Genomic DNA, 12,335 nt, shown 5'->3' on the forward strand with positions numbered 1-12,335 from the left:
GACACTTGCTGAGACAGAACTAGGGGGTGAGAGCCACTGAGGCAGCTCAACAGGGACCGACACTTAATTTCCAATCTGGGGCACCTCCCACCCCACTAGGATCCTCCCTATTACTCACATGGGAAAGCTGAGGCTGGGAAAGAGAAAGATTTGCCTGAAGTCACATGGTGGCAAAATCAGGCTGGGAACCCAGGGCTCCTGACAGTGGGGCAGCCTGGGGCGAGAGAATTATACTAGCCAGTCCCTTCTGAAGACTCAGCAGGCATCTGGATGTGGGGGCTGCCCTCCCCTGGCTCCTGGCCCCGCAGACAGGTTCCCGCTGGTGCCACAGGCCAGGCACCCACGTGCTGGCACAAAGGATGAGAGAGGTGGGGCTGGTGGCAGGAACAATGTTCCCCTGGAGACGTGTACAAGCAGCCCAGGCAGGCTCCACTGGCTGCCTGCGGGTGCACCTGTGCCATGCAGACGTCTGCCCCCGTCCCGTCTTACCTGAACATCTCTGTCACCTCTCCCTTGGCCAGTGCCACTAGAACAGGAAAGCCGATGCAGGCAGGGACCAGGTATAGAAGGGCAGGCTGTGAGAGAACAGAGCTGGTGGTGAACTGCTGGTCAGTACACCTGCTCAGGGCCATTCCCATCACCCCAACCCTCTCCAGGGCATGACTGGGACAGTGATGGTCTAGAGGCCCAGAGGAAGTCAGTGACTGGGCCTAAACCCGGGACTCCTGACTCCCAGAGCAGGGCTGCTCCTCCCTGGGAGGGAATGCAAGGAACCCAAAGGAAATCAAGCATGCAGGGCTTTAAGGGTACCCAAGAGTCTGGCTGGCAGTATCCTAATCACCTGGGACATCGGGTTCAAACAAGCAGCCTCCTGGGTCAGTCCTATTTCCAGAGACTCTGCTTCCCTAGTCTGGGGGTGGAGGTTTGCATCTTTAAATGCTCCAGGAGGGGAGCCCTGGGTGGCTCAGCAGTTTAGCGACTGCCTTGGACCCAGGGCATGATCCCGGGATCAAGTCCCACATTGGGTTCCCTGCATGGAGCCTGCTTCTCCCTCTATGTCTCTGCCTCTCTCTGTGTCTCTCATGAGTAAATAAAAATCTTAAAAAAAAGAAAAAAAAAAAAAAAGCTCCAGGAGACACTGTTCAATGTTGTTCCAAAAATACGACCCAGGTGGTCTGGCTCCAGAGCCTATGCGTGGACTCCTGGTAAAGCTTGATCTGGATGGAGCACAAACTGCATACACCCTGAGCTCAGCCTCCCGAGGAGCATTTCAGTCCATCTCTACATCCCCTCCTCCTTGTCTACACACGAGGAAGGCTCATGCTCTGGGAGGACAGGGCACAGTGCAGGCCTCAGATATCTATTTTATTTTTTTAATTTTTATTTATTTATGATAGTCACAGAGAGAGAGAGAGAGAGAGAGAGAGAGAGAGAGAGAGAGAGAGAGAGGCAGAGGCAGAGCACAGGCAGAGGGAGAAGCAGGCTCCATGCACCGGGAGCCCGACGTGGGACTCGATCCCGGGTCTCCAGGATCGCGCCCTGGGCCAAAGGCAGGTGCCAAACCTGCACCACCCAGGGATCCCAGGCCTCGGATATCTAAATGGTAAACTGGGGACAGTGGCTTAGGCACATTAGATTCTAAAGCTGTTCTTTTCCCCACAGCATCTGAAAGTTGGACATTACTGCTCAACCCTCCATGACCCCCAATGCTCCCCGGTCACCTGAAGGCCTCAGAAGATATGACCCCACTTTCTTCTTCAACATGACCTGACTTGCCCCACTCTGGCCACAGGGGCCTTGCTTTGGTCCTCTCCATCACCTCTAGCCACAGGACCTCTGCATGGGCAGTTTCTGCTACCTGTGATGCTCTTCACACCTCTGCCTAGACTCCTCCTCCTCTGGACCTCTGTTTGGTGGTTACCTCTGTGGGGAAGCCTCCAGCGGCAGGGAGCCAGGCCCTCCTATCACCTATTCTCAGGGCCCCCTGCCACTCTCTGCAGCAGACCATCATTGTATTATTAGACTTTGGTCTTACTGCCAGGCTGTCAACTTCAGGAGGGCAGCGTCCACAGCTGTCCTCGTCACTGCTCTATTCCTGGCACTCAGAAGAGGGCCCAGTAAATACAAAGCACATGGCTTCTTGGCTTCTTCATGGGTGCTCACAAAGTGAAGAAGGTGTCTTGGAGGTGACTAGGGTGAGGAGACCTCACTCCTATGGCAAGTGTGGTCAGAGAGCAGGGCTCTACAGCCTGCTAAGCCTGACTTTCAAACCATGTGGCCTGTGAACCACATCACTTCATATGTACTATCCTTGAAGCTAATGACATAATCTGAGTTCTACAGATGATGCTACTGACACTTAGATAGGGAGAAAGGACTTGCCCAAGGTCAGGAGGTGTGCAAGTGGCTGAGCTTCTCCTATTCTTGTCAGAGTAACTCATTTGCTGAGTTAGGCTTTGGGTAAATTAGACTTTAGGCCTTTTGGAAGTTGACAGAAACGACAATGACAAAAGTCTACACCATAACATGAGAGGCAGTCAAAGCAGTACTCAGAGGAAAATTTGTAACATTAACTCTAGGTACATTTATTAGAAAACAAGACTTAAAATAATCTTAGCTATCAAGTCAGGAAGCCAGATAAAGAACAAAACACCAAAAAGTAGAAAGAAAATAACAAAGGTAAAAGCAGAAATCGATGAAATAGAAAATTAAACAAATATAAACTTATTAGAATTTAATTTCTCAGAAGGCCTTTTGTACTCACTTTACAGACAAAGACTGAGGATCAGAAGACGCAAGGAACTGCCCTCCTCATGTGGTTGGCTAGGATATGGCACCTCCATCTCTAAGTCTTTATCAAGGCCAGGCCAGGCAAAGTAGAGGGCTTCCCAGAGGTTGGGGGGTGGGGTGGGAGGGTGGTACAAGTTTAGCTCCCCCAAGCCAAGGCCTGCCTCACCTGAGAGCCAGGAGCCACTGATGGGCTGCTGTGGGAAGCGGCGAGTTTGCTATTATTAGAGGAATACAAGCCTATGCTTTTCTTTCCAAGGCACCAGGGAACCTCTCCAAAGTCAGTGCTGAGGAGAGGCTGGGATGTATAGCTTGGGATAGCAAGCTGGGCATCAGGGCTCCTGGCTTTCTATCCAGCCTTAGCTCCACTGTGTGATCCCAGCTAAACTGCTTCCCTCTCTCTGTATTATGAGGATACCTGATCATCTTGAATGGCCTTTCTAGGAGGCTGCCAGACCCCTGGCTTGGAATTTTTTTTAATTTTTATTTATTTTAATTTTTTTTTATTTATGATAGTAACACAGAGAGAGAGAGAGAGAGGCAGAGACACAGGCAGAGGGAGAAGCAGGCTCCATGCACCGGGAGCCCGACGTGGGACTTGATCCCGGGTCTCCAGGATCGCGCCCTGGGCCAAAGGCAGGCGCCAAACCACTGTGCCACCCAGGGATCCCGGAATTTTTTTTTTTTTTTAATATTTATTTGAGAGAGAGAGTGAGAGCGTGCATGGGAGTGCAAGAGACAGTCTTAAGCAGACTCCACATTGAGTGTGGAGCCTGACGCAGGGCTTAATCTCATGACTCTGAGATCATGACCTGAGACGAAACCAAAGGTAGGACGCTGAACTGACTGAGCCACTCAGGCGCCCCTGGAGTGGGTTTTTGATAGAAGCTACATGGGCTGAAAACCACATAAGCAATGGTGACTCTCTCCTAGGGAATTGCAGGCACTGGGACTGCCTGTGTCTTGGAAAAGGAGAGAGTCCTCAAGAAACAGGTTCCCCTTATGTCCTGGATCCTCTTTCCAAGATTTCCAGGGAGATGCCCACGTGGATGATGGGAAAACGGTTGGGTTGCTGTTGGGGAGTGGCACAGGCCTGGGGCCAGGGATCAGGAGTCCAGGGCTCCAGCCAGGGCCCAGTTTGATTTACTTTGTGACCCAGGAAGTTTCCTTTTCTCTCTAGGTTACAGAGTCACTACTCCGAGGATCAGCTCTCCAGCCAGTGTGGGAGCTCCCAATGGGATCCTGAGAGTCTAGCCTAGGCAGAAGCAAGGCTGCCACCTGGTGGCCTCTGGGAGAATGGCTCTCAGATTGGAACCTAATGGGGTGGAAGCAGAGACTTCCCAGAGGCCTCTAAGCTAGTCCCCCAAGCCAGGTCTAATCATTCTCAGTGACCTCCTTGTCAAGTGTGTGTCACTCTTAGCTTATATAGCTCCTGAGGCCATTTGGAGAAGTGAATGAGAGGTGGTTCCTCACTGGTTCTTGGTTTCTCCACCTATAAGCTAGAGGACCCTGGACCCTTGAGCTTTTTTTTTTTTTTAATTTTTATTTATTTATGATAGTTACACACACACACACACACACACACACAGAGAGAGAGACATAGGCAGAGGGAGAAGCAGGCTCCATGCACCAGGAGCCCGATGTGGGATTTGATCCTGGGTCTCCAGGATCGCGCCCTGGGCCAAAGGCAGGCGCCAAACCGCTGCACCACCCAGGGATCCCGACCCTTGAGCTTCTGTAGAATGAAAATACTATCTACTTCCTAAATATTGTAGACACACTGTAGAGACTAAATAAGTTAATGAGTAAAAGTTTTTTTTTTTTTTTTTTAACGATTTTATTTATTTATTCATGAAAGACATAGAGAGAGGCAGAGACATAGGCAGATGGAGAAGCAGGCTCCATGCAGGGAGCCCGATGTGGGACTTGACCCCGGGACTCCCGGATCATGCCCTGAGCTGAAGGCAAACTTGTAACCGCTGAGCCACCCAGGCATCCAGTAAAAGGGTTTCTTTAGCATAGTGCCTGGAACACAGTAACAGCTCAACAGCTATTGTGATTAACTCAAAAATGGCTTCTCTGTGGCTGGTGCCCTGGGGTGGGGGAAGGGGGAGACCAGAGGGAGGACAGGATGGAGGGAACAGTGACAACGATGACAGCTAGTACTAGTACCAGGGCCAGGCAAAATTCTGAGCTATTTCCTTCTACTAACTCATTTCATCCTCAAAAAGCTCCAAGCTGGCTACTAATACTTATCCCCCCACCCCCTTTTTTTTAAAAACACTGAGGGAAATCAAACATAACTTCAGCAATCTGCCCAGAGCCCTGTTGCGAACAGATGGAGAAGTCTGGACTTCCTCCCACCTGAGTCCCCTTAGCCTTAATTCCACCCAGCCTTTCCCACTGCCAGGCTTGGTTGCCACATGACCCATGTTTATTTATTTTTATTTATTTATTTTTAAAATATTTTATTTATTTATTCAAGAGACAGAGAGAGAGAGAGAGACACAGAGAGAGAAACAGAGACAGAGACACAGGCAGAGGGAGAAGCAGGCTCCATGCAGGGAGCCCGATGTGGGACTCAATCCCAGGTCTCCAGGATCATGCCCTGGGCACAAGGCAGGCGCTAAACCCCTGAGCCACCCAGGGATCCATGACCCATGTTTAGATCCTGGCTCTACTACTTGCTTGCCATGTAGTACCTGATCTCCAGTCCCCGCGTCTGCTCATGAGGACTCTCATGAAGAACTGAGCGGAGCCTGGCATACGGGAAGTGCTTTGATTTCTAGTAGAGAGTAATCTTGTCTGCTGGCTGTCCCCTCCCGGTCTTACCCTCTTCAGGCCACAATGACAGCTCTCAGCCTTCACTCCACCATGATTTACTCTGTGGTAGCTCAGTACCCAACTTGGTGGGAGGAGGAGGCAGAGGTCAGCCTGCTTGTGGAATCAGAGACGGCCCCTGACACCTTATCATTCAGCTGGTAAGATGGGCACTGGGCTGAAACATCCAACACCCATCTCAATACTGTTCCATCTGCCCCACTACTGAGGCTCAGAAGCCATAGCCCCTCTTACCTAGACTCCGGGCAGCAGGGGCCATGTGACACTGATCTGGTCCATGAAATGTGAGCAAAAATCTGCCAAAAGGGTTCTGGGAAAGAATTTGCTTTCCTGATGAAGGGAACAAGCACGGTTGTATCTGTGCTCCTTCCCCTTGCCACTGACATGCTTGTGCTACTTGGAGCACCTGGTGACATTCTGCAATGGCCATAGGTAAAAGGGCAGGGGTCAGATATGCCCACTCTCACTCTGCTGGGGAGCACCTACCTCTGGATTGCCTGTGCATGTGACAAATAAGCCCTACATATGTGAGTCCCTGCTACTGACAGAGCATTCCTGATCTATGAAGTACAGTCCCACTCACCTGGGCATGTTTGAAGATGTGCATGATGAAGATGGTAAGGCCCAGGCCGAAGATGTAGGCTGCAAAACTGGTGTAGAAGTAGGTGTGGGTGTTCTTCTTTAAGCTTTAGGAAGATGTGGGGAGAAAGAGGAGGAGGGTTAGTTGCAGGTGTGGGAGCAGCACCATCTCTTCTAAGAGGGGGAGCTGGGGAAGACCCTGGAGGCTATATGGGATGCCTGAGAAGTTGGCACTGGGTGTGCATCCTGGTACTGTCCCAGCTATAGGTCTTTGGACAAGACACTTTCCTTCTTTAGGCCTGTTTATTCATCTTCAAAATGGGAAAACCACAACCCATCTATTCAGTGGTTGTGAATATCAAGTGCCATAAGTGGCTTTAAGATTTTAGCCAGGATAGAAATCTCCTAGAAAGCTTGCAAAAACCCCCAAAACAAACAAACAAAAAAAACCCCCAAACTTCCAGGGCCAATTCCCTGGGAAACTGATTGAATAAGTCTGGGGCAAGGTCCAGAAATCCACATGTTGAGAAACCGCTCAGGTGAATGTGCTATGGGGGAATTACGCTTCGAGTGATACTACAGCAGCTGCAAAGCTGACTTACTCCTTTTCAGTGCAGTGGACTTAACAGTTCAGTGACCTGTCGTGCATGCTAAATAGCTGCTGACAATGTGGATAAAGTGCCAGTGGCTTCCTGGAGGCGAGTCATCCAAGAGCAGCCCCGGGACTGAATCACACTGCCGTTCCAGGATTTCCCTTTACAACCTCAGCTCCATGACCTCTGTGTGTCTCCGGCACTCAGCACAGTGCCCAGCACCATCTGTGGACTGAAGGAGTACTTGCGGCCCCCTTTCTCCTTGCCCTGGCTGCCGCAGAGCCCGGAGCTGTGAACGCACTAGGAGTTATGCTGCTGTGGAGCCTGGGGTGAAGCCACTTTGGGCATACTGCACAGATTCTGAAACCAGCTCTGAAAGGCTGGCCAGTCCTGCAAATCCAGGCTAGGAATGAGATTCTGCCCTTGAGGGTGCTGGCAGCCGAATGTGAATCTGTGTCTCTAGCAAGTGGCCCAGAGACTCTCATGGGGTTCTCTTTGTATCCCTGAACAGCCAGGAGAGCAGCTGGCTGGCACAGACGTGCCACTACTTGCAGAGTGTCCCTCTGCAGGGACCTCCCAAAGGTTGTCTGTAAACCCATGGTCGTAAGGTTTGAGTCGCACTACACAAAAAACCCAGATGTACGTGAGCAGGGACAAGTTTCACAGGCAAACTCAACTTCAATGACACTGGTACAGTTTCTTGTTACCAGTGTTACTGCTTTGGCAATTACCAGGCAAGAGGAAATTGAGCACAAACCACGTTGAAGTTTAGTGCACATAAAGCAAACCTTCCACTGGGAAGGCTGAGCGCCACCTGCTGGCAGCATGCCCAGCTGCATTAACAGTGCCACGTTTTCTGCAGGAAGGGGTGACTCAAGTCAGACCCTTCCTTCTCCCTGTGCTCACTATGCACGATGGACAGAACAAAACAAATCGGAGTGAGGGATTGCGGGGAGCAGCCAGAGCAGCTGGGCCACAGTGACCTGAGCCTGGGCTGATAATGCATGCTGACGAATGGACTGCAGCTGGGGTCTCCCTGTAGCCCTGTGCCCAGCGCTCCCCCCAGGTTTTCTCTGTAATGCCGAGGTCAAAGCTCTTGTTTACCACCAAGTTAAGGAGACACTTTAGCCTAGAAAGGTCAGATCACTTGCCAAGGTCACGCAGTGAGAAAGCGCTATGAGTACCACTAGGACCTTCTGGGTTTAAATCTCTTGGAGTGTGATCCTTTTTTCTCTTTGGCCACAGGGTTGTGGAATACTCAGAACTTCAAAGTGCAGATAAGAGTCAGAATTGCATTGGCTGCTGCAGAGGTGGAGGGTCTAATCGCAGGTCACCTCCTCTGGGCTCCTGAAAGCCCCCAAGGAACCCCCGGAGTACCCTGCCCACGGAAGGCCCCTCACTTGTGGAGCTTGAGGGCTAGAGTTTCCAAGTAGCTTACCTGATGTCAAACCGTAGCAGCAAGGCAATGAAGATCCCTGTGGGCAGAGAGCCAGGGTTAGATGGTGGCAGGGAAGCCAGCACCTCAGGAAGGCTGGGGGATGGAGCTCCCCTGCCTGTGACGGGGAGAAGTAGGGTGGTGGACTAAGATACAACCGGGTCTCCAACCTGATGTTCCCAGTCATGGAGCAATCACTGGGGCCTAACACCACCAGCTGCCGGCAGAAATCCCGTTTCTCTACCATTAGGCTTCCTTAGAACAGTGAGAAGGTCCCAGGGGTTTGCTTTGGTCTGGGACCACATTGATCTGGCACCTCACAGCACCATAATGTGTCACCCTGAGCCCATCCACCCAAATGTTTATTGAGGCCTTCTAAGTACCAGGCACTGTAGACAACAGGAAGCAAAATCACTGCACCCACAGAGCTCAGCCAAGGCAGCAGGAGGTAGACATGCTGATCAAATGGGAACAAAATTCCACGTAAGACCCTAACCATGAAAGGGTGCTTTCTGTGTTACAGGAAGGTGTATCTGGAGATATGCCAGGCTCAGAGGAGTGCAGGGAAGAGAAAGAAGGGCTTCTTTGAGGAAGTGAGACTTGCCAGGGAGAGGGAACAGCACATGCAAAGGACCCAAGGAAAGAGGGGGTTGAGATGTGGCATAGGTCAAGGAGCCAGTAAGGTTGTAGGACAGAGCAGGAGATGCAGGTGGTGGACCAGCCACACAGGGCCATGGGGCGCGAGGAGGAACTGAGTCTCTTTTCCGAGTAAGGGAACACAAGGAAGAATTCCAAGCAGGGGAACAACCTAGCCAGATTATGAAAACAACCCATGTGGCAACTGCTTGGTTGGAGGGAGGAGTAGGAGCAAGCAGACCATCGGAAGGCTCTCCGGCAATATAGGAGAAGATGATTAACTCTATCCACCCACTGCACTCCTACTGACATTTCTTTTCTTGCCTTTTTTTTTTTTTTAAAGATTATTTATCTATTCATGAGAGAGACAGAGAGAGGCAGAGACACAGGCAGAGGGAGAAGCAGGCTCCAAGCGGGGAGCCGGATGTGGGACTCGATCCTGGGACTCCAGGATCACAACCTGAGCCGAAGGCAGACGTGCTCAACCGCTGAGGCACCCAGGTGTCCCTCCTACTGGCATTTCAAATCCCAGCCCAGACACCCCAAAAGCCAAAGAGTTCTTGAGACCCAGCCAACCAGGCCAGCCTCTGTATGTTGCTCACATGCCACACCATCTGGGTCTATCTGTGTCTGTCTGGCAGCACATGACTAATTTCATTTTATTTCATTATTTATTTATTTATTTTAAAAGATTCCATCCTTAAGCAATCTCTACACCCAATGTGGAGCTCGAACCTACAACCCTGAGATCAAGAGTCCCACACTCCACTGACTGAGCCAACCAGGCACCTCAACATACGACTGATTTTAAATTAGAAGGGATTTAGTCCTCCCTGAGACCTTGAGACTGTGTATGAGTAGGGAGATGGTAGGTGGAGAGAGAAGACAAATGCTGCCTTTCTGGAAACAAAGCAGGGAATGCAGCATCCCCCTAGCAGTTGAATTCTACACTGTTCTCTAATGCAGAGGTCAGAGCTCTGCTAAAGGCTTTCACCTTTAATAACACATCTGGTCCTCAAAACAATAGTCTGCAGGAATCTATTTTTTGAAGAATATCACTGGGGCACCGTGAGGGTGTGTCAGCTACAGAAATTACTTGAAGATTTAGATACGTAGGTATGTGCAGTGGTGGGTGTCCTGTGCATGCCACAAGTGCAGAACCACGAGCAACGAGGATACTGGGGAAGTCTGTGTGGGTGCCTGGAGCAGCCCATGCCTGGCACAGTGAGCTGACTGCTTTCTGGGACTCAATTTCTTCTGTCTGATGGAGCTGTTTCTCCCAGCCACACAGCACTACAAGTCATGCAAAGTCCTGGGTTCAAGACCACACTCCCATGTGCCCAGGAACTTGAGCAAGTCTGGCATCTGAGCCTCAGTGAACTCATCTGTAAAATGGAAACACCCTTTACCTCACTGGGCTGTTAAGAGCAGCAAAGAGACAAACATACAAGAAGCACTCAGCACAGGGGCAGGCATATGGCAGGTGCCTGACACATGGCCGCTGTGGTGATCATCATCTTATTACTGGCATTAGTGTTACAGGATATTTCTGACAGTGAAGGCTTTCTCTGCACACAGATAACCTGGGCTGGGCCTGGTGTTGGCCCTTAACAGTGTGTGAAGTTGTGAAAGTCCTTTTACTTCTGAGCCTCAGTTTCCTCGGCTGAGGAAAACACCTCTTTCGCTGCCACACAAAATCCAAGTGTCACAATGCAAGTGTCTGTATCATCCCAGGATATTAGAACTGTTATTGCCTCTTAGAGTAAAAAATAGGTTGGCTTTTCATTTGTTCCGCATTTTCTTCTTTTAAGCAAGCACCAGGGGTGCTTCTAATCCTTGGACTCTGAGCCTCTGGACTGTAACAAGAACAAGCGTGTCCTGTGGATATCTGTCACCAGGCCCGGATCCGCGAATACACACATCTGAGGTTCAGCTACCACAGTGACCTACAGCAGCAGCTCGGCTTTACCGAGTCTTCTGACTAATAGTTTAGGCTGCTGGTGCCCCAAGGCCAGTTGAGGCTGTGGGCCCCCGGGACCTATGTGCCCACAGCCACAGATGCACCGACTAGCAGTTCAGAGGTCAACTCGTGGACAAGCAAGTATGTGTCCCATGTCCCTTTGCCAGGAGTACAGAAGCCCATGCTCATGGTGCCCCGTGTCCACACACACAGGCATGTTCTCCCTGTAATAGGGGCAGGAGGACCACAGGGACTGTGGCAGTGCCAGCATATTGGTACTACTTGTAAACACTGGCAAAGGGAAGGAATGTGTGAGAAGGCTCATGAGATGTGTTTTTCACAGAATGTATTTCTGTCGCAGACACCTATTTCTGCTGTTCTTGGGTCATGTCTGTTCAGTGAGACCAGAAGCTCCGAGGATAGTCTTGCTCACTGCTGTCCCCCTGCTGCCCGACTCAGGGCCTGGCATGACTGCTGTTCTATGTGGGCCGAAACCCGGGGCTGACCTGGGGCTGGGTGTCCGGAATCGCCTGGCCCCTTCCTTCCCTGTTCACTGTAGCGAGGCTGTGTCAGAGTAGTCTTCGTCCTCCTCCTCCCTTCAGGTCCTTCCACCACCTGGACTGTGGCCCCCAACCCTGGCTGGCTCACCTGGAATGACAATATCTCCGAGTCCCAGCATGGCAAAGTTGTCTGCTTCGAGGCCCTTCTCCAGCAGGTCTTGGGGAAACACCACTGTGGGGGGAAGCAGGGATACGAGGAATTGTTAAGAGCCGGGTTCAGAGTGCCTCCCAGCCCCCCACCTGCTGCATGAAACTCACACACTTGCATTTAAGGGGGTGGGATGGGGAGGCATGAGGATGGTGACAGGTTGAAGGGAAAAGTCTCTATCTGGAACCACAGCTAGTTAGAGGGGGAAGAATCTAGGATCATCTAGATCAAAGGTTGACTGCCTTTACTGAGCTAGAACTCACATAGCACACCATTTTAGTGCTCTCTGCTAGCTATGGAACCCTCTGGTGAAGGGGGATCTACCTTAAAGTCATATGTATGAAAGAGATCAAAGAGCCCACGCAGTGCTGACATCTAATAGGCTTTCCCTCTCAATACAACAGGGGTGGGGGCAGGGGGTGGTCCTTGATCTGCAGCAGGAAGATCCCGGGCTAGAGGCACTTCCTGGTTGTGTTGAAGGAAAAAGGGTCACACTCCTACAAACTCCTTACCTAAAGGCCCTCACTCAAATATCATGCTGACCCACTTGTTTAGATAAATGTAGATGGAGAGAAATGCCTCTTCTGTGTCCAGTTATGGCAAGAGGTAGCTGTAACTGGATCTCATCCATAGTACTTTTTTCAAAAAAATATTTACTTGAGAGAGAGCACAAGAGAAGCAGAGAGCACAAGCGGGTAGAGGGGGCAGAGGGAGAAGGAGAAGCAGGCTTCCCGCTCAGCAGGGAGTACGATGCAGGGGCTGATCCCAGGATCCCAATCACAACCTGGGCCAAAGG

The 12,335-nt window shown here is 50.9% G+C and overlaps 1 protein-coding gene across 3 annotated transcripts in view; it reads right to left on the reverse strand.

Moving 5' to 3' along the window:
• HM13 (histocompatibility minor 13) overlaps nucleotides 1–12,335 on the reverse strand; it is a 40,744-nt gene that overhangs the window by 2,770 nt on the left and 25,639 nt on the right. For all 3 annotated transcript variants that reach the window (XR_008661206.1, XM_055300249.1, XM_055300255.1), the window contains exons 8-11: nucleotides 11,480–11,563; nucleotides 8,239–8,275; nucleotides 6,212–6,314; nucleotides 490–575 (exon numbers count right to left, since the gene is read on the reverse strand). Coding sequence is in view for 2 of the 3 variants with exons in the window: in XM_055300249.1 (XP_055156224.1) it covers nucleotides 490–575; nucleotides 6,212–6,314; nucleotides 8,239–8,275; nucleotides 11,480–11,563 (310 nt within the window). In the remaining variant the exon portion in view is untranslated. The remainder of the gene's footprint in view (nucleotides 1–489; nucleotides 576–6,211; nucleotides 6,315–8,238; nucleotides 8,276–11,479; nucleotides 11,564–12,335) is intronic.

This window comes from Nyctereutes procyonoides, unplaced genomic scaffold (genome assembly GCF_905146905.1).
Source record: "Nyctereutes procyonoides isolate TBG_1078 unplaced genomic scaffold, NYPRO_anot_genome, whole genome shotgun sequence".
In the NCBI taxonomy this organism is placed as follows: Eukaryota; Metazoa; Chordata; class Mammalia; order Carnivora; family Canidae; genus Nyctereutes; species Nyctereutes procyonoides.